This window comes from Pan paniscus, chromosome 1, assembly GCF_029289425.2.
Source record: "Pan paniscus chromosome 1, NHGRI_mPanPan1-v2.0_pri, whole genome shotgun sequence".
Classification (NCBI taxonomy): Eukaryota; Metazoa; Chordata; class Mammalia; order Primates; family Hominidae; genus Pan; species Pan paniscus.
In genome coordinates, this window is record NC_073249.2 from 51,453,085 (window position 1) to 51,478,904 (window position 25,820).

The following is a 25,820-nucleotide window of genomic DNA, read 5'->3' on the forward strand; positions in this document are numbered from 1 at the left end:
GATGAAAATAAACAACACACATACATACACAGGCTCATGATGCTGAATTTAAGAAGAAAACTAGGGAAATATATCAGAACCTTGGAAATATAAACATCTTGTTATTAAAATATCCAGAAGGAGGCTGGGCATGGTGGATCACGCCTGTAATCCCAGCACTTCGGGAGACCGAGGCAGGTGGATCACAAGGTCAAGAGATGGAGACTATCCTGGCCAATATGGTGAAATCCCATCTCTACTAAAAATACAAAAATTAGCTGGACATGGTGGCGCACACCTGTAGTCTCAGCTACTCGGGAAGCTGAGGCAGGAGAATCACTTGAACCCGGGAAGCGGAGGTTGCAGTGAACCGAGATGGCACCATTGCACTCCAGCCTGGTGACAGAGCAAGACTCCATCTCAAAAAAAAAAAAATAATAATAATAATAAAAGAAAAAATATATGCAGAAGGAGACCTCAGAATCTGTACTCAATAAAGTAACTAAGTAATTGTATTTATAAAATAAACTGTCTCAATTTACATTACAAAAATAATCATCACATAATTACATCCTAACATTTTGGAGGCTTTTATAACTCTTTAAAATTCATGTGCAGTATTTGGACCAATCAGGTAAAATGTTACAAATATTATATTTACAATTACTTTCCATTATATTTTTCTTCTGAAAAACTACTCTGTTTGCAGAATTCAAGCAGCTTTGACTGCTTGAAATCCTGAAATGCCTTTGTGCTTTCAAAAATCACACTTCATAAAGGGCATTTATTCTACAGAATTAAAGTTTACTGAATAATAAATATACTTTAAGTGATGCAAGCTGTCAAAACCCTTGAATGTTGAAGTTAAAGCTGATAGCCCTTCATAATTTTTGCTGCTTTAGAAAAGGAAAAGAAGCAGAATGAGAATAAGTAAAGGCAATTTCACCTTTGAATTTCTTCATCTTTGTATATTTGTCATAAATAACAGTTTAAATATCCTCTAAGGTTAATATTTTCTGATTTGATATGAAAGTACAGAAAAACATAATATATTCAGGCACAATATGAGGCAACAGAGACTGAAGCATCTTATTTGTAGCAAATTTTATTTTCAAATAACCATAAAAGGTATCCAATTACTCTTCAGGTTAATTTATAAGATCATGCAAAATGTAAACAGAAAGTTCCAAAAGAAAAAACTTTCCTGACAATTCTAATATGTGAGGGAAAAGTACACAGAAATGCACACCAGGAACTTTCTACATATGGCTAATATCTGGATCTTTATTCTTGCTTGCTTTTTGTTATCTTAGCACAAGATAAAATGTAATGCAAAGAAGCAAAAATTAATCAAAGGAAGAGAAACTTATTGATATGATACATAATAAGGGAGGGTTAACTATATTAATATTCACAGAGGAATGTTGCAAGTAGGGAGTGATGTTAGATGACATTATCTTATTCTGCAACACAGTTAAACAGAAATTTAGTTGTGGCAATAATGTTACTACTTACATCATATTCATAGACTTTTCCTTGAGTATCATGCACAGTTCTGAACTTTCCCTCTCCCAACCTCACCACCCCCCCAACTGCCAGGGAACCTCATAAAATAAAATGGAAATCTTCCCAGAGGGCATTTAAAATAATATTTTAAGTTAGAATTATAATTTATTTTTAAAATAAGGTAAATCATAATATTATTCTGAAAAAAAACTGTTGTGAGGGCAGAGCACTATTATTAAAATGTTTAAAATCAACAGTAAACCATTAAAAAAACTTCCTATTTTTGACATTGGCTAGAAGCAGGGCTGTGGCTTTACATTAGAGGCATTTTATTTATTCTAATATCGAGAGTTTGTTCCCAATTACTAAAAACAGAAAACAGATCTAAAAGACCAATCCAGAGTTTATCTATATATATGGTTTCAAAGAAAATTCAATGATATTTCGTCAATTTGGACAAAGTCCTACTGTGCTTATGTGCTTATTTTGCCCTGTTGTGGAAGAGACTACAAAATGTAAAAGCTATTGAATGAGCTCAAGAGTACACGAACTCTCTACAAGTAAAGCTAGCTTTGTTTATAACATAGTTAAAATTTAAATAGCAAAACTTCATACAAAATTAGGTGTTTATATTTATTTTTTACAACAGTATTATCCCTAATATTCTCTTTAAGAGCCTAGAATGACACGATTCCAAATTTCCATTCCAGAGCTTCCCAGTTCTAATGATTTCCACCACAACATGCCTTGCAGTCACACTGCAACAGAAAATGAGATGATATTTATATGTGGCTAATAAAAAAACAATACTTTGACTCCCAAAAAAGGGTTATTATAAAAGAATGTGTGGTAGATTCCACTGGGATTTTGCTAAATAAAGCTATTTATGTTTTAGGTGATGAAAAATCACCTAAGTTTTAAAAGTATTTGCTTTGGGTCCTTTATTATGGAGTTTTATCCTTATTTGAGGTATCAAAAACCTACCCACTATGTAAGTCAGTATTAAGGTGGCTATTCAACCAAAGCACACAGACACTAACTCTCAGTGAAGCTTTTTGCCCAAGATCAATCTGCCAGAAGTTAGACTAACCCAGGCAACTGGGAGGTAGAAGCTATGAAAATTTAGTGTCCTGCTCTCAACTAAGAGGTCCACATTTTTCTATTCCACAACAAACAGTAAATGTGCAGTTGCCCAGACTCAAAGACTGCTTTACATCACAGTAAAGCACAATAGACCTTCCAGCTCTGCATCACATGCTTCCTCTTCCCACTCACATAATTAGTACTCCTTTCTCTCTCTCTCTCTCTCTTTTTTTTTTTTTTTGGTTTTAAAAAATGTGCCTGTTTCAAATTTGTATTATTTTTTTTCAGATGTCTAATTTCAGTTATGTTCTTTCCCTCTCTGGTCTCTTCCTGCATTTCACATACCAGACAAATATTTAAAGGTCTGTAAAACCAGGCGAAGTTCCAAAATACTTCTAAATGAAATTGCCATAGGTGACAGAACAGGGAAAGAAGGCAAGACTGTAGGGCAAAGATTTGAATAAACTGGCTGGAAATGCATTGGAAAATCTATTTAAGTTGCTATAGCTGTGGATGAGGTTTCAATGAGGCATAAACATTCAAGTTACTGACAAAACGAGCATGATTTGTGATCACTCAAAATAGTCTACTTGTCATGGTGCATTGCTTTTTTTTTATTAGTAAGTTGCTCTCTCTTCTTTAAAATTTTTTCTTTTTAGTATTCAGGAAGTGAAAGCATTTAAGAAAACATTCAAAATTCTGAGAATACATGTAAGTGAAATATTTAATGTCTGTCATTCATAAAAGTTACATCATTTACATAGGGTTCATTTGTATATAATAAAAATTTCATCATAATGAAAAATTTTCTGGGAAGTATATGTTAGTTTGTTTAACATATGCTTTGGATATACGGCTAAATAGGAATAGCTAAAATTTTATTCTTCAAATATTCCCTTTAACAATTAAAAAAACCTCATTCCTAAATATTTGTCTGTCTTTCCATTTGCTTTTTTGTTTGTAATAATCATATGTAACTTGAACTATGCAAAGATTGGATCTTTTTATAGTTCAGAATATATTTGTATACATCAATAAATTTGTTCATTGCATAGCAAACATGTAAACTCACATAGGATCTATAAATTTTACCCTAGTAATCTAAAAAAGTTGCTGAAATTTTACACAATAGTTTATTCTAAGGTTTATTTTGTTGTAATTTGGGTTCACTTTGTTTTTTAATACATGTGGCAATTGAATACAACAAATGAAAATAAGTCATGAAAAGGTAAAAACCAAGTAAGTAATTTTATCCTAGATTACCAGAATTTAATCTCACTATGCTGTTTGTATTTTTTCATTAGTATAACAAGTTGTAAATGTACTGTGCTGCCTCTTTAAGTGTTCAAAATTAATTTCAACAGCGTGTGTTTAACATAAAGTTAACTATGTTTGCATCAAATAAATGTTTATTAATGAAAGCTATTTATCATACAAGAAACAGCAAAGATAAGTCATCATACAGAGGTGTACACTAGAGGTGACATATGTAAAAGTGCATGCAGAGATTTCTGTTTAAAAAGGAAGTGATAAACAATAATGCTAAAATTACTGGGGTTTGATCCCTATACTCTTAAATGGGTGATAGCTTTTCTTTGAATTTACAGTTGGAAAATGCCATTAACAGGACTAATACACATTAGCAAGCAGGTGAAATGAATGTTTTGGACTTTATTTTACAACTATTTGTGCTTGACAAATGTGTGAAATTTTTTTCAATAATAATTTTTTTCAAATATGGGGTGGGCATATTACTGCCAGGTTGCTCTGGTTTTGTACATGGTTTATCTAATTTTGTTTAAACCACATAATTTTAGGCCTTCAGTTGTGTTAGACACCATAAAGAACACAAGATTCGTTAACATTCAGTAAATGACATTTAAGTCTCTCTCTCTCTCTCTTTTTTGGCTTAATAAATTTTTTAATGTATGATTATCATAACCTAATAGTGTCTTTGTCTTCACTGCAGTGGATTTCCGATCAAACTTTTCCCCTTCTTTTAATACTTTAGGGAATTTTCAAACGTCGGGATGTTTGGCTGTAATGCCCCAAGATTTGTTCTCCCTGAAAAAAATCATAGTGACAATTTATTAACTACAGAGCAACTTGGCTTTTAGGGGTCTGCAATTTCTATTTAGATTTACAAATATCCATTTGTGCTCAATAGACCTAACATGAAATCTTAATCATATTTAAGGTTTCGTTCCATGCAATTACTTTATATGCTAATTAGCCTTTTTATTCTAAAAATTGGACTGAGTCAAATCAGTGGGGCATTACTTTTGTTATAAGCAAATATATTCAAAGGTATTTCTAGGTTGAATTACATTGCATGTGCAACAATGTGTAACATTTCATATGAATCAGAAGTTTGGAAGTCTAAAAATTATTTGTATGTTTAAATATTTCTAACAATGTTGTATTACCATTTGAATAGCTTTTACCTATAGATGCTGGAACACACTAGTACGGTTAAAACTTAAATAAAACTGATGGGAAAGAAAACTCCTTAGATTCAAAATGGTTTATTCACACAAATTTAATAGGATATATCACAATTGTTTGGTCCATAAATATTTAGGGGAAATAGTTTCTATACAATGCATTTATCAATAAACAAAGAAACATGGACAATTTTGCTAGACCACTTACTGTACTATAAACACGAAGCTCAATATATAAGATTATTGAATTTATCAACTATATTTGAAAGAGTGCACAACTGCTTTCTATGACATGTTTGTCCCCTCTAACAGGATACACCATAAAAAGAGTTTCAGAAATAAGAGGTAAAACAGTACAAAACTAGTGAGGTGTTAAAAGGGCTTAAAACAGTTAATTTAACAAACAACACATATATCCTGATTTTTCACAAACTTACTTCCAAGTTATATCATAAGGCACATAGGAGAACTGAGTTATAATTAGTCTACTTAATAAAGTAGATCTATATAGTACCATATATTGTTCTGTCAAAGAACAAAATTTATAAGTGTCAATATTTTACCTGTAAAAGTGTATTAATAAGATCTCAGCCTTACCAAGGTTGTTTGGTCTGGTTAGTGGTAAATGCCCAAAATGTAATAGAAATATGAAAAGTCAAGATTTAAGCTCCATATAAGATGATAACCATACTTGCTAAATATATAATGGCAATCACACCTTTCTTCTGTTACAGTGTTAACTTATCTTCCATCATCTTTTTTTAAAAAATAAGCTACTTTCTGTGCTAATTTTCTAAAGACCCTGAGCAAAAGTTACAATAATGCACTTTAATGTGGGCAGTGAACTGTCAATATGTAACCACACATTTATACAGCCAGAAGGACACCTTTAAAATCTATTAAATAGCCACTTCGACCACCAAAGGAGATTTAAGGGGTCCAAAAAGTGGAAAATATGTGCAAAGTTATTCTTAACAATCCACTAAAGCAAGACATATATCTTGACTTCTTTTTTATTTTTTTAGGAAATCCACAATCTAATTGGTATTTAACTACAACAGAAGCGTAATAGATGAACATTCACCACTGCCCAGACCATTAAGATTTTAGCTTAAATTAAAAGAAAAAAATGCGACTGTAAACTAGGAAATATATTCAGATCAGCATCCACAAGGCTTCTGAGTTTATCTACTTTAAGACTAATAACTTCAAATCTCTAATATCAGAAAAATTATTTTCAATACATAAGTCAACCTATGTCAAAATAAAATAAAACAAAACAAAACCAATTGTTGGTATAAGTCTACCAGGCTGGGTATTTTAAACATTATTCATATAGAATGCCAGATACAATATCATGGTACAGCTGAAGCCAATTAATAGAGCTATTAATTAAATTATATTGATTTTTTTACTTCTTAAAACATTATATTTTGCTTATTTCCATTTTCCCTGGGAAAAAAAGTAACTAGAAAGAATGGTTTCCAAGCTATTGTTTTTAGCTTTAGGAGGTTAAAAGTATGGAATGTCAAAATCAATGCGGAATTTTCATGGATACATAGGGAGCTTAAGTATTTTTCAAATGTTGAAAAACAAATAACCAAGTAAAAAGTTTTTAGAGTTGTACACCCCTAAGAGAAGGAAAAGTCACATTCCTGTAATAGACTTCTCACCTAATTAATCATTACTATTTAAAATGTCTGTAGTTAATGCTTTTATTTCATCATATTCCTCACTTGAATTAACAGTTCAGGTAAGAAATAGAAATACTAAAAACAAGTTTTCAGTTTTAAGATTTAAAAAATGTAACGTTTTCAAAACTCCATAATCACACATACAATTGCAAGATTTAAAAAGTAACTAATTAATTATCTGGTTCTTTATTAACCTAATCATTTAAGTGGGAATATGATTATTTGCCCATAATAATACCACTCTTTTTTCTTTTTTCTTCGAGATTCTGGAAATAAGTAACATACAATTTTAAGAGGCACTTATTAGAATTATTCAAAAACTCTCCTTACCAACTGAAAGACCTAATTAATTTTTTTAAATCCAAATACACTTTGTAGACAAAATATATTCACTTAAAGGAGACAATACTGTAAACTCATTTGCCAAGTGGCTGCAGATGCTACACACCAAGCTGTTATTTTTATTCCCCAAATATCTTGTGGGTTAGAAGGAAAAAAAAGTCTTGTAAATAATAAAATAATAATAATTAGAATAATAATAAAAAGAAGAGGAAGAATTTAAAAAATAAAAAAAAAAACCAATGTTAGAAAAGGTTTGTTAAGGTAGTTTGTGAGGGGCTTCCGGATTCGTGGCTGTCCATGTTAGAGGTCACGGATGTCACTACAGTGATAGTGGGATTGGTCAGGTCTGTTAAAGTGGTCGCAGTGCCGGGTGGAGTGAGAGCTCCGCTGTCTGCTGAGGGCGGGGCCGGAAGCGACGTGCCGTCAGCTTTATCAACACCCCCATTCTCCTGCCGCAAAAGGTTCCTTCTGAATTTGGCTCGTGCGTTTTGGAACCAAACCTGCAAACCAATCCCAATTGATTTCTTTACCGATGTTCATTTTTATATTTCTTTTCTTTCTCTCTCACTTTTTCTTTTTTTCTTTTTCTTTCTTTTTTTTTTTTTTTTTTGATATAGGTTTCTCCTTTTAAATATAATTGTTTGTTTTTCTTAGGAGGAAAGGGGCTTTTTTTCTTTTCTTTTAAAACAGAGTTATTCAAGTAACACTACGGATTTATTCTCTCTCAACTGCACTTATTCCACCCTGTAGCATTAACAAGTGCCTCTTGGAACAACTGATGCTTAAGTGGATATACCATGGAAATGAACACATGGTGATAAAAAGGGGGAAATACACGGTGATTCCTCAACTGTTATCTTTTGAGAAGGGGTAGAAGCAGGGCCATTGAAAGTATGGCAAAGTAAGAATCACTCATATGAAATGGACATCACTGAAACAGACTTCAAGCCATTCGTGAGCCCAACACACGGTATATATTCTTCACATAGAAAAAACTCCCAGGGCCACAGACCTCAAACAGCCTGAAACTGTTTAGCAGAATTTAAAATGCCTGCTATTTGTCACCAAGAAGTGAGAGAAGATCACAGGTGACTCACAGCAACCTATCATAATTTCATTAGTTATATGTTCTTGCCATGATGAGTTTAGGAAATCAATTGGACAGCAGAACTAACTTCCAGTATTTTGTTTTTAATTATGGTTTGTTAAGGCAGGAAAATACTTGCTCCAATTAGTTGCTGAAACACTAACCATACTTTTGGCTTTTCAGGAGTGGAAAAAAGGTTCCACCTGAATTTAGAAGGTGAGTGAGGCTGCCAAAAGTTTGCCGAGTTAAGGCAGTGCCAACAGGTCCCTCTCAAGTCCGTGCACTGAGCATAATATTAATGGAAATCGATAAAGCCACGGCCTGTGCAAATAACATCACTCGCATTTGCACAGCAGTGAGACAAGCTGTGCTGCCTTTGGAGGGCCCATCTCCACATATGTAGAGAGAATGTGGCTGTATTTAAAAAGACCCTGGGTCTCTGTTTGGGCACCCTCCAGGAAGCCCCTGCAAAATCTCAGAACACCCTCTAGGGAGATAGCTAAGATAAACTAGTAAGAAGCAATATAGGAAATATCTGCGTCACTCTAACCAGGGAAGAGCACTATTTTTACTGGGAAGGGGAAGGGAAATGTATGCACAGTCAATGATGCACGTGTCTTACCTGCAAAACTCTTTTGGTCAGACCTGTTTTCTGGGCAAGCTGCTTGAGGTCCTTGGCATCCGGGTTGTGGTTGATGGCAAAGTAGGATTTCATGGTCCGGAGCTGGTGATGCTTGAAAGAGGTTCGCATGCGCTTGGTCTTCTGCGAGGGTGGATAAGGCTGCTGGTCCCGGTCCAAGTGGTCTGCCTCATTCTCATTACAACCTGTTGCAGTAACAGTGAACAAACAACTGCTCAGTGGAAATTCTTGCATTAGCTGACATGATGGCAGGCTGTATGACACTGCTATGGTAAAAAAGCAGCAGTGAAAAAGGTTGTCAACCCAATTATGAGTAGTATCTAGACAAAAAGAAAGAAGATAATTGCTAAAGTAAGCTGAACTCTTCTGTTAATGTAGACACAACCAAAGTTTACTCAATAGAAAAATATTGGTTAAATCCTCTCTTTTGTTTAATGGTTGCTAGAAGAATTTGAGAATATGAACAAACCCTAAGTAGTAAGGTGGGAGTGAGAGAGACCTACGAGAGTGAGAAGAAGAAACCCTTTTCTAATATAGTTATTTGTACCAGCTCCCCACTGCCCACACTCACAGTGTTTTAAGACTCTACCTTTTGTCTATATTTCTGGAATGAGACACACTGTCTGAAGGTATTGCTTTTTGTCATGAGACGTAGAGAAACAAGTATTACTACTCCCTCAAGTCTGAAAGTTTCTGAGAGCCCACCAACTAAGGAAGCATCTAGGTCAATTCTAAGGGTTAGCCTTTTCTCATATTCCTAGAGCTCTGTCAGTCAGGAAAATGTTAGAAAAGGCTGAAAAAGGAGGAGAAGTTAGAAATTTAAAATTTGTGAATTTCTTATGTAAACATAAGAATATTATTTGTTTCAGCTTTTAGCTATGACTGGTTAACACAGGGCTATACCAGAAAGAAAATATTTTTCCCCTGGAGTGATTTTAATAAATATTTCTGAAAGAGAATGAGCCCAGACTTCCCTTCACACGGTTCACGCCTGAAGCGCTCCCCACAGCTCACAGTTGAGAGATACTGATGGTGCTTATTTCTAGGCTCAGATCTTAGTCCCTTTTGCTCCAGATGTGTGTGAGTGGGATGTGAGCTGTGCCCCTGGCTGGCCTGGCAGAGAGAGGGCGGCATTTTCTCTTCCCTTACAAAGACTTTCTTAGCACCAAGGGCAAAACAACCCAGTCTTTGAAACCAGCCAGAAAGTCATTATCCCCAGGATGTAAAGCTACACTTTTAAAGGGTCATTTCCAAGAATCTACTGGCTCTGCATAGGAAATACAATTGTAAAATGAAAACATTTCGTGAAATATTTACACAACCAACTTCAGCCAACTTCACAAATTAAAGAGCATGGCAATTTTTTTTCTTTAAATTCTTCCTTCAGATAGTTATATAAATTTAGATCTGATCATCCTGCTTTGTACTGCTTTATAATAGAAAATCTAAAACCAACCTGATCATGTCATTCCAGGGAGAAAGAAACCTGAATCTTAAAAAAGGGAGGCATCCCTTAATGTGAGCTCTTCCAATCTGCTTAATAAAATGTTCTGCTTAATACAATGTTATCTGCCTGCTAGGCTCTGTTTAGAATTACTTTTTTAAAAATATTCAGCAAATCAGCATATTTACAGAAAGACAGAAGTTTTGTAGTCATCACCCAAGAAGGCAGCCACATATAAAACTCACTTAACAAGAAATTCTTCCTAATGTAAAAAGACTAGACACAAACAAATGTCTCCTTTGTTTGTATTTCCATAAGACGCATAAGTAGGAGGACACACTTGGCAAAAGAACAGGTGAGTTCATTGAGGGAACTGACTATACCATATTCAACTTTGAATTGATTCCCTGAGTCAAACACAGGGGTAGGAGCTCAAGAAGCATTCAATCAAGATGTTGGGCCCTTTGTTCATCAGTAAATTACAAGTGAGTATTAATGCGAAATTAAATCAACTTGAAGTGGAATCCAAGTCAGATATATACATTCGAATGTAAAACATAGGCTTCCTAAACTCCACCAGAAAGGCTACCATATGTCCAGAGATAACAGAACGAGTATGCATTACATTTTATCCTATTTTGGCCCAGTGGGGATATGTCAAGTTCAAATATTCTACAGAATTGCACTTTCATATCCTCAAATGGATGAAACAGCATCTCTATGACCTACTATAAAACTATACTTATCTCCAGTAAACTCAGCCATATTTCATAACCAGATTATAAATATACCCACAAAAAATAGTCAAAGGGGCACACGTTAGTCATCGGAGGGTTCTTCAACTCAGATTTCTTTCCTATCATATGTAACATATAACCTTTCCTGAACAATACATCAAATTGAATTTCACACTTGGGACAGAGGACTTGGTGTTTAAATAATGCCCTTGGCCATCTTTCCCCCACTCCACACCAAGGTAATATATAGAAATGAATATGATTCCCAACCTGACTATATAATCATTAGTTCTTAAAATGAAATTTATGAAAAATAATTGTAGTAAGATTTAATGAAATGGCTTCCCTGAAAACGCACTCTATATCCATTATTGCTTATTAAAAACTCAGCAGAGCCTTTTAGTGTGTTAAATACAGTTATAGGCCCTGTTTCCACATAAAATACACAATCCAATATGTAAGGAGATAGCTCGTTGGGTCTTTATTAAACAGATATTACTATATATGATTTTCCTGTGACTGTTATATTATGCAACTTAATAGAGAAAGCTATTTCTTCTACAGAGTAACAGTGCATTATCTGATATTATTTATGTTTAACTACACATGCATTATATAAACTTGCAAATGACTGTTTCTCCAAGGCCTATTGCTAAAGCTGTAGGGGATTCCCCCACTCCCCGAATTATGAGATGAAATGATAACTCTTAAAACTGTCTTAAATATCTACCTGTCAGTTCACATCCAGTATTATAAGTTAATGAGAAGATCTAAGTATTTTATTTCCAGTCACTTATGCGATGGTCACCCATCCTAAAGTGAGTGTCGCTGTGAAGGTATGTAACCTTCTGAGAATGAAGTGATCCCTGGAAGACCACTAGGGGTCAGTGCCAGGCTAATTTAACCACCAGGAGCCTTAAAAGTTTGGATAGGAAGAAAGGGCTTAAGGAAAGGATATTTTGAGAAGTGGCAAAAGTTTAATCTCTCAATTAATGTTTAAATTACACAAATAAGAGCTTCCTATCCTAAACTAAATCTTCTTCTCATCCCTAGAGGGCTTTATTTCAAGCTAGCATTTCAGGTAAACTTTCCATGTCTCTTTCTAAAATATTTGCCTGATTAATTTGCACAGAGGTATAAACGAAACTAGGGACATTCTCATTAAAAGGCATTTGTCCTATCAAGCACTAGCTGGACTTTGCCAAGTTTCACATCTTCTCTGAGATTCTTTTAATCACAAACATGTTTTCTGCACATTTTGAAAACATATTGTGTAAATTATACTTAGTTTAGTATCAACCTTACCCTTTATGAGACTTGTTTACATTTAATGTTTACATTTAATGAAAGATAGCAAGACAAAATCCAAAGAAGGCTAAAATAATGAGTTAAAACTGGATTTATTTTATTTTTTACATTTTAACGTGTGTTTAATTTGCTGAAGGGTTTCTTTCCCTAGTTTTGGAACAAAGTGGCATCAGATTCGCAAGCACTGTTTTAAATGATGGCCTGATTTCTGGTCAGGCATCTTCAAACCAATTCCCATAGATAATTTTAACCTGATCTTTAAAATATGTATACTATTGAATAGTATCTCTGGGAAAAGTCCAGAAAGGATGGAGTAGATGTTAACTAAGAGGCATCCAGTTTGTAGTGGTGCGAGGTACAAACTCTTCGGGCTAAGGGGGGCCTAAGCAATTTTTCCCTCCTTTGGGACCAAGACAAAAGCGACCTTCTCCACAACAACTTGTAGCAGCATTAATTTGCAAACTAAAGACCTAAGTGGCTCAGAAGGATTCTTTTATTCTCCTTAAAAATAAATTTGTACTCTCTAGTTATTTTCAGAGAAGTAAAAGAATCTAAATTCTACTGTTCTTAAAGCTCCTTGGATCTAACATGAAGATCCAAGGCGAAATCAAATTTAGCTAATTAGATTAAATAAACAATCAAAAAGTCAGGCTTGCCTACTATTTGGCTGGAAATCTTCACCCTTCTGGACTTTATCCGGGCTGAGAGATCCTTTCTTTCCAAAAAAACCTCACTAGTTTGTGTATGAGTGGCTTGCTTTCTCTCTCTCTCTCTCTCTCTCTCTCTCTCTCTCTCGGGAATTAGGGCTTTGGTGAGTGGCTTGAGATTCCAATGTCACCTTCTATTAATAAAGAACAATTAGTGCCCTGCCTGCCCTGCCCCGGGGACCACGCATCAAAGAAGATGAAGTAAGCATGCTGGGCAAAGTGGCCCCTAACCAAATCTCCTGCCCCAGCACAGCAGGGGCCAGTGTGAGGGCATGGCCACTACTGAGGGTTGCCAAAACCCGGGGCTTCGCCCGCTGCCCTCACACAGATTGACCGACCCTGGTGAGATTTGCAGTGAGCTGGCAGGTCCTTTTCTTTTCGTCCAGCAGCCCTGGTATGAACCCCCTAGGGACAAGTGCTGCCGCACAGTGTTCCCCATTGCTCCCCATTCTCCCTGCAAGGCCACCCGCTGTGCTTGCCCATAAAGGATTCTCCTCTTCAGTTAGATCAGTCGGTAGAGAACCCCAGGAGAGAGCCTAACGGAGGTCTGAGAGAGCGGCCACTCATCCTGTGTGGGTTCCCCTGAAAACTCTAAACTCAGAGCAGGATTCTTAGCTTCACATTCACACTGGCTGTGTAATCTTGGGCAAATCACTTAACTGGCTGGACACTGTTCTTCACCATTGACTAGCAATGTCAGGCACCATACCAGGCCCTGGGAACTGGAAGAGAAAAACAGGCAAGATCCCGTGCTCTGAGATGCCCATGCTTGGTATCTGAGGGCATTCATAGTAATAGAGTGGGGTTGCCATAATAAGGTCCTCAAGGTTCCTTCCAACAGAATGGTCTCCCCTGTCCTGAGTGTCAGTCTGCTGAGATTCTCAGCCAGGTGTGGGCCAGGGCACTGAAAGCCAAAGCAGTTAAGGTCCTTAGGCTCCCCAAAAGTTCGCCAGGGCTTTCTAAAACCTCTTTTTTCCAGTGATTGGGACTCACCAGAATAGCTTCTGTTCTGCTCAGAGTTAGATTATCATCTGCAGAGCCGATCACCATCCTCACCTGGAGGATGGGGAGTGGGGGCAGGCTACCAACAATGGGAAACTGCTGCATGTGAGAGATTGATACATGATAGGCGCGTCCCCCAAAGCAAGGAAGAATGTGTTCTTGACTTGTTGTCTGCATGTTGTTTTTAATGAAGAGAGAAGGTGGTTGAGTATAGATGAATGGCCTGAGATACCACTAAGCCTCTTCAGGAGGCCTGACCTGGAGGTACTTTCAGTTCCAGGGGTCTGGATGTCTGGATGGTCTATCACACCGGGAATGAGACGGCTGGTTGAATATCCTGGCTTAGGAAAGACACAGGCTAGCTCAGCTGTGGAGAGTGATTCCCACCCCTACAACTGCTTTTTGCCAAGATCAGGGATTAGGTTTTTCAACACTCTTGCCAACTGTGTTCCTGATTAACTTTGGGCTGGTGACCACAGCCTCTGACCCTCTAGACAGACTAGGGTTGGGCTCTGTAGACTTTTTTTTTTTTCTTCAGTATTTAGGAAACCTCCTACAGGATCTATAATTTGGCCTCCACAAAGAAATTGCCCTGGGGCTGTTTTACTCCAACTGAGAGCCAGAAACTAATGGGCTCATTAACTAATGGGCAACAAGGATTTGGCTCTGCCTGTTTGGGGAAAGTCACTACAGCCCCATAGTTATGAATGTGTTTTTTGCCACAACCTAAATAAAGTGCTGCCTCTCCCTCCCTTCCCCCCTCCTCCTCCCTCTCTCCCTTCCTTCAGAGTGAGAGGGAGTTGCAGTGAGAACAGAGGCATTGGGCAAAACACACTCTTGCAGCAAGACTTTGGACGGGGAAGGAGCTCTACGAATTTTCCTCAGGGAGGCCGGGGCTGCGCCGGGGGTGAGGACAGGGGGCACACCTGAGTTGTAATTGACGATGTCCACTCCCAGCGCTGGGCTCTTCCGCTTCCGGGGCCGCCCTTTCTGCACGGTGCCCGTACCGTTGAAGTAAGGCAGGGCCAGGCCGCCGCTCTTGGCCGCCAGCTCCGTGTAGCTCAGCTGCGGTGGATACTCTCCTTGCAAGAGGGTCTCGAAGTGGGCGCGGCAGTACACCAGGCTGTCCTTCATGCCGAAATGGTCGCCCGTGGTCAGAGTCTTGTTGCAAGTGGAGCAGGTGAAGCAGCTCAGGTGGTAGACAGAGTCTCGGGCGCGCATGACCATCTCCGAGGCGGAAATGCCAAGGTGGCAGCGGGCACATCTCTGCACAGAGAACCTTCTGGAAGGAAACAGTTGAGTCAGGGCGCTAGTTGAAGCAAGGCAGAGCCATATCCCACCCGCGACACCTGGGTTTGGTCTGCAGTGGCCTGAGACTGGGACCTGGGAGGGTTCCAGGGGGACAGGAGAGTAGGCATTTATTTTATTTGCTCATCGACCTTTTCTGATAAACCAAGACAAAGGATCTTTACATTAAAGTCAGAAGAATCGGGCAACTAAGGCTTAGTTTTCTTCTCTGTAAAGTGAAAATTTAAAACATTTTTAAAAATTTAAAAAAGCAAACCACTAGTTAGCACTAGCTAACTCACAGTACTAGAATATTAAATTGCCATGCCAAGTGAAAACACTTAATCAATTACAAAACATATGAATGAAAGAAGATATAATTATTCCTGGATGTGCGCGGGTGTGGGAAAGCATGCGGACACAGTCCTGGAAAATGACCATTTTGTAAAGGAAAGGTTATTATTTTTTTAACCACTTATCTTGCTTGGGCTGAGAGCGGAACTAGGTCACCTGCACTTAGTCCTGTCTTTCCCAATCCAGAAATATAACTGAGAAGAATCAATAAAGACGCCTGCTGCTGAGTTTTCTCCAATCTGGCGGGCATGGTTGTAACTAGCGATAAAAGGAACCCGGAACTGAGTGGCTTGGGTTTTGGCAATGGCATTTATTCCTTTTCATAGTCATTTACAGAGTCTCCTGCCACCTGCGAAAACCTAACACTCTGTTGCTGCTGCCCGAGCCACTAGTTCAGTTTCAAGGCGCAGAACTTGCCCAATTCGTAGCAAGCGGAAAACAAACACCCAATCAAGTCTCGGTAGACGGAGACCACGTCCATTTACTCTTCCCCAGATTTCCCCAAGTTCCGCCAGCCAAGCTGAGAAGTGATGGGAGTGCGTGGTATTCGCTGATAAAGCTCTAGACTTTTAATGTCCCTCCCACCCACCCTCACCGTCGGTCAGGGAGATTACAGCTTGAAGGCATATGCAGTGGGTTTCCCTGGTCTCCGAAATGATAACCGCACCCGGAATGGGGCAAAAAGTAGGGGACGGAGAGGGGATTCCGGGCTCAGGCAGATGGCCCCTCCAGGTGTACTCGGGCGTAGGAAGTGGGGGTGTAGGGGAGTACCTGTAGTAATCCTCCTTGCAGTAAATGCTACCGTCCTTGGCAAAGCAGGTGAGCTCGGACTCGAGGGCCAGCTTACATTCACAGCACTTCAGGCATCTCAGATGCCACTGTTTGTCCACAGCCAGCAGATAGTACCTGTCCGAGATCTTGCCCCCGCAGCCGGCGCACAGGGCGGGCTTCTCCGGGCTGAGCGGGGGCATGCCCTGCAAAGAAAGCACACCACAAGGCTGAGGAGGGCGCGCGGTGTAGCCGCACGACGCGGGGTTCTCCCCCAGGCAGACCAAGCCCAGGGTGTGCAGGGAGAGCGGCAGGGGCCAGGGTCCACTGCACAAAGGCAAAAGTCAGGGGAAACATTTGTGATTTCTCTCTTTGCGGCCCGCTTGCTTTCTTCCGTGTCTGCCTGAACCGGCGTTCGGGTCCTCCCGGGACGATTAACCTAAAGACATCCCAGCCATCCGGAGCCTTGCTTAAAAAGGACTAGGAGAATATTGACTACAGTTTGGTGATCGTTTCCGAATTCAAATAATTACAAGCTAAAAATTGTGGTTTTCGACGCACACAAAATAAAACAACAGAAATGATAGGGGAGTGAAAAGGAAATTTCAACGAGCACAGGTTATTTTTAAACAAAAAATATTACAGTTCGATTTCTCTAAATTCTTATAAGCAGCATTGAAATCAAAAGCAAAGGGGAGATTATTGGACCTGTGCTCATAATTTGGTCGACTTTGTTTTGATTGAGATATATTTGGCAGACCCTGCTGTTCCCTAATTTTCAGGGCTATTGGTCCCGTTCCCAATAAATGTGTAAAGTGGCTGTTCCCAAAGAGGGTCCGCTGTCCAGCCCGCTCTATACAGTCCCCTCTTTCCCTAGCATCAACAGGCGTACTGAGACCTTTGTCTTGAAAATCTGTTTAGTGCCCAAGTTATGCTTCCCTCTGGGTCCCACTGACCCGACTCGGGATGCCCCAGTGGCCCCACCTTGAGGAGCCCAGCCCCGCTGCAAAATTTGGGTTTGGGTTGCTACTATTTGTTTTTAAAAGTGATGACCAGAAAAAGGGAAAAGGAGTTAACCTCCGGACATTTCCCTCACGACTAGCAGAAATGGGTTGATCTTCCCCACGAAACTTCAGCGGGCCTGAAAAAGTAAAGTTTAGCCCTTTACTCCGACCAGGGGCCCCGGCACTGAATGAGTGTTACAAATATAGACACGTTCACCAGTTGGGCTACTTGGCCGGACCCAAAACCCAGCTGATAAGGGCTAGAGCAGTCTCCTGATTAGTTTGGGCTACAAGTCCTACTGTGGTACCAAAGGATCTACACAGCTATGTTTGGCCGAAATAATTTCCGGAGACTTCTGTAGTCCCCCCCCCCCCCGTTAGTAATCTGGAAAGGGAAGCGCTTAGATAAGTAATTAGTTTTCTTTATTAAGAGGACATGACTTTATTATTATGGATAGTAGAAACAGTGGTAGTTGATTAGCTTGTTTAAGGGTTGGTTATAAAGTTCATGCGTTTCGACTGGGTGCCGCGCTCCTCCGTATGTTTTATTTGATTTCCCCCTACACATGACACCCGCCCGGTCCTGGCGCTAAACGTAGTGCTGTCTCCTTAGAGGGACTGAGTCGGGATGCCAGAAACCCTGAGATTCTCTCGGTTAGGGGTCCCAAGCCCCGAGCGTCTAGAGAACTGGAAATGACCCAGTCGCGTCCGAATCTACTCCACAGGTCCGGTCATCAGGCCCAGAGACTAAGGCCACCTGGGCTCCTGCTTGGCTCGGACGCCTCGGCAGCGCGCCGTCCTCCTATTGCTTGCGCCCAGCTTGCCCTCGGAGCTGCGGATCCTCGCCGGGGAGACGCCTGCCCCGGAATCAAGGGAACCTTGAGGTCTGTAGAAGAGAATGCCACCACCTCCCACCCCACCTCCTCCCAGTTCCTCTCCCTGCTCTTTCGGAATCAGCTGCGACAGAGGATAGCCAGCTGCAGACATTTCGATTCAGAAAAACGACCGTTTCTTAGCCCTGTAGGCATAGGTGGACGGGAGAAAACTCACCCGCCACCCTCAAGCGGACGTCTCTACGACCCGCCGCCCCCGTTCTCCACCGGCCAGGGAGTCGGCTTGGTTTAACAGAGGGCGCAGGGGTGCCCGGCTACCGCCGCGGCGGAGCCCTTCCTTACCGCGTCGCGGCCGTTGAGCTGGGCGCCTTTGGCCAGACGGGCCTCAGTCTTGGATCTGCGCTCCATCTCCTCCATGATGCCTTGGATGTGGCCTCCGGAGATCCCGTGAAAGAGCATGGCTGGGGGGCGGAAAGGACACGAGTTGTCTTCTGCTCGGCACCCCACTATTTCCATATACACACGCCCGGGGCTTTCAGCTCATCCGAGTGAAGGAGGCAAGGGACCAGAGAGGGCTGCCCTGTAGGAGCGCAGAGACGCTCGAGGATGGAGGGAAAGAGGGAGAGAAAGGAGGAGAAGAAACAGACGGAGTGGAAATCGGTCTGCTTGGGGGGCCGAGGGGAAGCAAAAAGAACTGGGAAGAGTTGGGGGGAAGCCTCAGCGGCTCCCTGAAGGAGATGTGCAGAAAACAAACAATTCGGGCGGAGGGAAAAAGAGGCGTAGAAGGCGAATCTTACTGCTCTGAGAGATCGAGTTACTAATGGGAAACAACTGCAGCGGGGGGAGGAAAACAAAATCTGGTGAAGAAAGAAAATAGTTTTGAACACAAAGAAAGAAAAAGACGTGCTATTTTCAGCGTTCCCTGGCTGCTTGCAAGTTCCCAGTGCCTGTAGATTGGGTTGGGGACTGCTCCTGCCTGAGCTGTGTCCAATTTGTTAAGAGACTAAAGCCAGCCCATTTTTGATAATTTAGTAGGAGGAGTTCTCTCCCCGGAGCTGCCACGGATTTTTATTCAGACAACAAAGACCTGTCATACTCCTCTCAACCCCCTGGTGATGGGCAAGCAGGACAAACATTACAAAGGGGTGGGGGGATAGAGAGCGGGGAGGCAGGAGGAGGGGGCATTTACCTCCCCACAAAACACACACGCGCGCGCGCGCACACACACACACACACACACACACATCCTTCCAAGAGTTCCCAGCAGTCATGTTTTAAAGGGGAAAAGGAGCTCTTGTTGTCCCCGCCCTGTTGCAGAAGGCCTAGAACCCGCCTATTTGATCCGAGTTCAAGATCAGACCTTGGCTCAGGACACACAGAATATCAACTTCAAACTTTGGATTTCCTCCTTGTGGACTTTTTCATCCCCAGCCTGCAGGACTGTCACCCGAAATGCATAAATATTGAGCAGAAATGTAAGCAATTTACTGAGGTGGAGATAATGCTGGTTCCTCTCCTCCCCATCCCATCTTCCTCAATCCACTTTTAAAAGCAGCTGTCTGACAATTCATCTCTTTGCCTCACCTTCTTGAGGGCCGGAGACCCTACTAGATGCTGGCTTCATCCGAAGTGGAGAGGGCGTTTGGAGCGTCTGCATTTCTCAGGGTTACTTTTGGCAAAACAATTTTCTTTGAGAAAATTAGAGTGTAGGGGACAGGGCATGGACCTGTACACACGGGTACGCAATTGCGCCTTGGCCATAGGGCGGCTTATTCTCTTCCCCGGTTCAGGTTTGAAGGAAGGCTGCCGGAGATTCTAATGTCTCATTTGAAGCTTGCCAATATGGGAAGCGACTTGCGGACTCCCGGGAGCTTGGCTCCTGCCCCCGCAGGACTGGGCGCTAGCCCCATCGCGTGCTGCTCCCACTACCCTGGCAGGACAGAGGACTTGTAAAACTGGGCGCACCCGCCCACTCAGAAGGGTGTGAAAGGGACTCTTTGCCGTGGAGGAAGGGAAGGTGAGAACTGACAAGCAGAATGGCAGACCTGCTCCTCACAAGAGGTGGGATTGTTCTATCGCCCTCTGTTCTCGGCAGCGGCGGCCCCTCCCCGGCCCGATTAAAAAGTGTCCACAATACTCTGATATTGTCGATTCATTCAAACGGCCAGAGGCCCCCTAGGAGTCCGAAGCACAGCGCTGCGGCAGGAACCAACGCGGCTTTACCCAGAGAGGAGGACGCGCCGGCCGCTCTCTGTTCCTTCCGTCCCCTTCGTCAGCCTGCGCTCCCCACTACTTCCCGCCGCCTTTCCCAGGACTGCGGTGCCTGTGTCCTGGCACATCCTAGATACCTCACAAGAGCCGCCCGGCCGCAGACCCGCTTCCCTCCGCCCGGGGGAGCCCGACCGGGAACTGTGGCCAAAGCTAGAAAGACGAAGGGAGAAAAGCCAGGGAGAGAGGGAGAGAGGGAAGAAGGAAAGAAAAAAATAAGTGAGAGGATGAGAAGAAGGGGAAGGAAGGAAGGCAGAAATAAAGCGAGGGAGGAAACGACCCCTGGTGCAGCAGCCTGACTTCCTGTCCCAAAGCGTTGTCTTCTGAGGCTCCTGGAGTGACCTCTTCCATGAAACTCAAGACACTACTGCTTCCCCTCCTTTTTTCTCAGGGTCAAAAATAATGTTATTTGCAGACTGGACGCAGTTTAGATCCTCCGGGTGCCAAAATGCAGCTCATAAAACACAATTTCACACAAAAATGAAGCCAATCAAGTGAACTAAGCTGGAGACATCCCCCTCCTCCTTACTTTGGCAGCTATACCTGACAGCAGGGCTACTATTTACTGTAAGTAATGTAATTAGCCCCTTTGGATGGGAATCAATGAGCTTTTCAAACCCACGTGCACACAAGAAGGGCCCTGAGGAGGGGCTGGGGGCAGCAGTCCTTTCAGAGACAGCAGGTCCTCTCACAAAGGGGCAGATTGCCTTCACACAAGTCAGAGGCTAAACTGGCTCAGAGCTGGAGGAGGAGAGGGAGAAAGAGGAGGAGGAGGAGGAGTCTCTGAGAAGTCCCCTCAGTCAATTCACCCAAGGAAGCTCCAAGCAAAAAGTAAATACAGGACTTCAACCTACTTTGTCTAGTTTCTGTGCTAAAACCTCTCCCAACCCCCAAATGGGGGTGTTTGAAATTAGGTTTGGTTCTTGTTGCATATTGCCCCTGCTCAGCAAAATCAACAATGAAGAACCCAAGAATACCACTGCTTCCTTGCAAGAGATAAAACTTTGGAGACTGCATGCAGGGAAAGTTAAACAACTCCAGGAAAAAGCCAGAACTTTACAGAGTCTCCAGGGAAGCCAAACACAGAGGTTTTGTAAGCCCTCCAATCATCCATTCATTCTTCTATTCCACGCAAGTTTGTTAATCATCTAGGTACAGGCAAGGCAGAACACCTTCTGCAATCAGTTTCCAAGTTGAATCCTAGCTATTCCTGCTCTTATAAAACTCAGGTTATAAGTTCCTGCATCCAGTGGCATTTGCTACTTCCTGTAAAGAAGCAAACTGCCAGGATTCTTCCTTCTCAGTGAACGCAGGAAGTCTGGAGAAAGCTGGGGGTGGGGTGGGGGTCAGCTGGAGTTTGGGAGGTCCTTGTTAGCTCTGCGGAAATAGGTCCCCATGGGTCCAGCCCTGCCTTCTCTCACAGTTCCTAAGGAGGAAGCCCAGGAAGGGTGGGAAGGAATGCCCTCGAATTGGGTGTGTGACCCTGGGTTTTCTACTCTTTTTGTCTTGGAGCCCCCAAGAAAGATTGCCTAAGAGCTCCCCGCTCCTCATTCTCAAAGGACTTTAAATAAGCACTTTAAATAAGGAGAGCATCTTTGTACCTCTGCCTTCTTTCACCTCTCCAGCAGAGGGGCTGAGGCCCGGTGGCTGGGGACAAAAAAAAAAAAAAATGTTCCCCCTTCTCCCAGCTGTAGTCTGAATGGCCCGCAAGTGTTCCATAAAAATTACAGTGTTCATTTTTTCAGTTCCTGAGCTGAGGGACAGGTGCATGTGGTTCTCTCTAGCCTGCATCGGGGATAAGATCTTAAGTCTCCTCTAAATTCAAAGTTCTACCAGGTATAATGGGGCAGGTCCCTTGACCAGCACTGCTCTCCCTCACAATTGAGCACAGGCAGTCCACTAAGCTTTCTTTCCTTTCTATTCTGACAGCACCCATCCCGCTACTGTTGCCGCTTTTAGGAAAGTGGACGGCCGGACTATAGTGGAGCATAATAGTTGGAACTGAGAGTTCGGGATCTTAGAATCTCTATGAAGGTCAAAAAGGCTACAGCGCCCTTGTCGCGGGCTCAGGTGGGTCTACATGGGCAAAGAACCCGACCGAGCCCAGTAGAATTCCCTAGGGGGGAGGAAAGGGAAATTAAACTCACAGAACAGTTAGGGTTGAGAGGGAAGAAGTAACCCAACAAATGTGCATATTTTGAGAGCAAAGGTGACTTAAGGTCTCTCTCTACCTGAATTTTGGAGGCCATGATTCTGTGCCTCTAAGTTTGCCCTTTAAGAAGGAGGCGTTACCTTTCCTCCAGACCCTGTTAAGCTGGTTAAGGAGCCCCTTTGGTTTGAAAGGCGCGGCTCTTAAAACAGTATCCAGCGTCTGGCACTGTCCTGAGCACCCAAGGCCCAGTGAAACGTCAGCGTCAGCCTGAGGCTGGGAACCATGCGTTCAGTGCCGCGCCACCTGGCCCTGGATGCCCGGGCTGCGCTGGATGGAAGGTGAGCGGATTGCCGGGACACGCTGGGGCCTTTCTCCAGACAGTGGAGACTGAGATACTCCATGTGGAAAATTTCCCCCTACACTGAGGTTGGCAGATCCATACTGGGGCTGCTGCACGGGCGCACTTCTGATTCAGTCCTACTAGGGGATCCTCCCTCAAGACAAATGGGAGTCAGCCAAGCAGAGCTGGGATAGGGGGAGTTCGGCTGCCTGGAAAGGGGGACCCGAGGCCACGCTCCGGCTGCGCACCCTTGCCAGCCTTTCGCTGGGCGGTACTTCCCGTCCAAGGCCCTGCCCTTTCGCGCGTTCTCTACCTACCCTCACCCTTCGCGACAAAAAAAAAAACCTCTCGCCAGCTTTTGCTTCCTTCAAACCTCTGTCCTCTATAGCCCCTGGGCTCTTCTCCCGAAAGGGGCCTGCGCCAAGTCTAGAATACAGCTTTTCTGAAATCTGATGCTCTTTTACCTGAGATTTGTTGCGCCGCCTGCCCTCAGCTCTGCAGAAATAAAGGGAGAAGTCCCGCACTGCGTCCGCTGAGATCAGGCGCAGAAACGGCTGCGCTGGGTTAGGACTGAACAACAACAAAAAAATGTGGGTGAAGCCAGTTTCCAGTTAACCCCTACACGTGTGAGAAGCAGTGTCTTCTCGGCCCCCCTTCCATCCCTTCCAAGAAAGAGACACCCCCAGCAGCTCCCCGGAGGGTCAGGAGCGCGTCCCTGGAGCCACTGACTACTGGAGGATCAGTGGAACCAGGACCTCTGCCTGGCGCCCCGGACACTGATCCTGAGGAAAGTCAAAGACAGTCAGAGAAAGGCAAAAGGAGGGTTTCAGGAGTCCTATCAGGAGACTCTGAAAGAGAATGTGTATTTTTGAGCCTACGAAGCGCGGTTTAATTTTTAAGACAAACACACACTCCTCTTCGTTCCACCCAACGAAGGCGCACACACACGCACACACACTCACATGGTATACGCACTGGCCCAAGGGGCAGAGAACATCAGAAGGAACCTGGCACATAACTCACCTGCCTCTAGAGTGGTACCGTTCAGCATTCTTAGAGGAAAAGGAGTGGATCACGCCGTAATGGTGGTTGCACTGACAGAGAAAAGCCGGGCGTCAGACCGGCGGTACGGCCCGGCTTCCCCAAGCACCTCCTCCCATCCGGTGGGGCGCGTCCAAACCGCTCCTCCCGTGGAGACCTCAGGTAGGGACGCGGCTTGGAGCAAAGCCGGGCCTTCCTCCGGTAGGCTCCCAAGACGTCCCTGAACCTCCCGGGCGTCCGGGCGCACTCCGAGGGCAGAAAACTGCTCCGACTAAAATATCTCCATCAGGGTCTTACCTTGATGTCCAGATGTCAGACGTTTCCCCCACTAGAACTCGGTTCTCGGCGGGAGGCGGCGGCCAGAGGTGCGGGCCAGTCCCTGCGTCTCGCTGAGGGTCCCCCTGTTAATCCAAATAAATTAATAAAGCGTTGGATGAAAATTAATTTCTCCCTTCTCTCTCTCCCCCACCCCGTTGGAGTTGATCTGTTTCCCTCACCTCTGACCCTTAGCTCTCTCCACCTGTCTTTTATTTTCTGTTTATGCTTCCAAATCGGGAGGGGGAGGAGGAAGGGGTGGGCAGAGGGCACAGACGCGGGCCGGTGCCCAGAGAAACGCTCTGAGGTTGCGTTCAGCCCTTCCAGCCTCTCAATAATCAGAGGAGGTGTTAATGGAGGACTCGGCGGTAACTGAACCTCATAAAGCCCAGAGCGTCTTGAGGCTGGGACGCAGCAGGGGGACTGGAGTCCCGCGGCGTGCCCTGGGCTCCCGGCCCCCCAGCCAGCTTTTGCCTCCCTGCAGCTTGTACCTAAAAGATGCTGCCGCCAGCTGGTGCTTGCATAGACGGTGAATGGGCGGTAGCTCCTGCGGGGAAACTAGGCTAAGCCATTGATTGTTCACCCACCGCGTCCCCGCCTTCCTCTCCCGGTCCCTCCTTCACTCCCCTCGCTCCCGGGCTGGGTATCAGGAACCCAGCACTCGGGAGTATTCTGCGCTCGAGGTCGGCGTTCGAGGCCGGGTCAACGAGAGAGCCGAGGCATCTCTTCCTCCCGGGACCCGGCTAGGGGATGGGGATGGTGCCGCCCTGCCTACCCGCCCCTCCTCCACGTGCCACCATAGCTACTCCTTGGCCGTGCGTGGCGTGGGTCCAGGGCGCAGTGGGCGGGGTGGGGGGACGCCCGCTTGCCTCCCAGCCGCTTGCGAAAACCGCGTGGGATTGCTGCTGCATGTGGGGCACTTGGGAGTGGATGCCGCCTCCCCCCCTGCCCCACAAGCTCCGCCATACAGTTTAGGGTCGGTAAGGAACAAACCAGGAGCGGCGAACCCCCTGGCTTTCTCTTTTCATCCCAAATCCCGAAATGTAGCTCTGAGCACCTCCTACAAGATCTCTGTTCCTACCCAAACACTTGGCTTCGCTAACTAGTCCCACCAGCCCGGTCAGCCCCACCAGTTTACCTTTTAATCTCCCCTACACCTGACTTTCCTCTTTCCGCCCTGGCCTCCTTAGCTCTTTCTTCTAGAATCTCCCCTATATCGGTCAGGTTTCGCAGCCAGGAAGGGACAGTCCTCCCGGGTTCATCTTCTATGCTCATCAGCGAGGCCATCGAATGGATGGACGGCGATACCCACCCGAAAACGCTTGGGTGCTTTCAACTCATTCCTGTCGAAAGCAACCGGGTTTAACCTCTTTGCGGTCCAATACCGTTCTAGGTATTTGGTAACGACATGCATTCTATACACACAAACACACACACACACACACGTAGGCGCACGCACACTGAAACGCGCACCAAAGCTCACAC

At 43.5% G+C, this 25,820-nt stretch overlaps 1 protein-coding gene across 8 annotated transcripts; it reads right to left on the minus strand.

Moving 5' to 3' along the window:
* Positions 1 to 1,068: 1,068 nt before the first annotated feature.
* LHX9 (LIM homeobox 9) lies at positions 1,069 to 25,585 on the minus strand. Of its 8 annotated transcripts, none has more exons than XM_063597995.1 (8): positions 25,474 to 25,585; positions 24,318 to 24,421; positions 24,003 to 24,073; positions 18,562 to 18,680; positions 16,386 to 16,588; positions 14,900 to 15,255; positions 8,758 to 8,960; positions 4,731 to 7,548 (listed from the first exon to the last, which is right to left on the minus strand). In XM_063597995.1, exons 3-8 carry the CDS (start codon positions 24,028 to 24,030, stop codon positions 7,291 to 7,293), a joined length of 1,167 nt encoding a protein of 388 aa, XP_063454065.1. In that variant the 5' UTR covers positions 24,031 to 24,073; positions 24,318 to 24,421; positions 25,474 to 25,585; the 3' UTR covers positions 4,731 to 7,290. The 8 variants fall into 8 exon arrangements, with proteins under 8 accessions (XP_063454074.1, XP_034799125.1, XP_008974913.1 ...); XM_034943206.3 differs by lacking the exon at positions 25,474 to 25,585 and adding an exon at positions 24,827 to 24,919; XM_008976666.4 differs by lacking the exon at positions 25,474 to 25,585 and adding an exon at positions 24,518 to 24,808.
* Positions 25,586 to 25,820: the final 235 nt, after the last annotated feature.

What these genes read in the sequence shown, in the direction of transcription:
- LHX9 (XM_008976665.5), bottom strand. Translation starts at nt 18,735, where the DNA reads ATGGAAATAGTGGGGTGCCGAGCAGAAGACAACTCGTGTCCTTTCCGC. An exon ending in TGCAAGGAGGATTACTACAG is followed by an intron (nt 15,256 to 16,385) that starts GTACTCCCCTAC and finishes GTTTCCTTCCAG; the next exon opens with AAGGTTCTCTGTGCAGAGAT. An exon ending in TGACCAAAAGAGTTTTGCAG is followed by an intron (nt 7,549 to 8,757) that starts GTAAGACACGTG and finishes ATTGGTTTGCAG; the next exon opens with GTTTGGTTCCAAAACGCACG.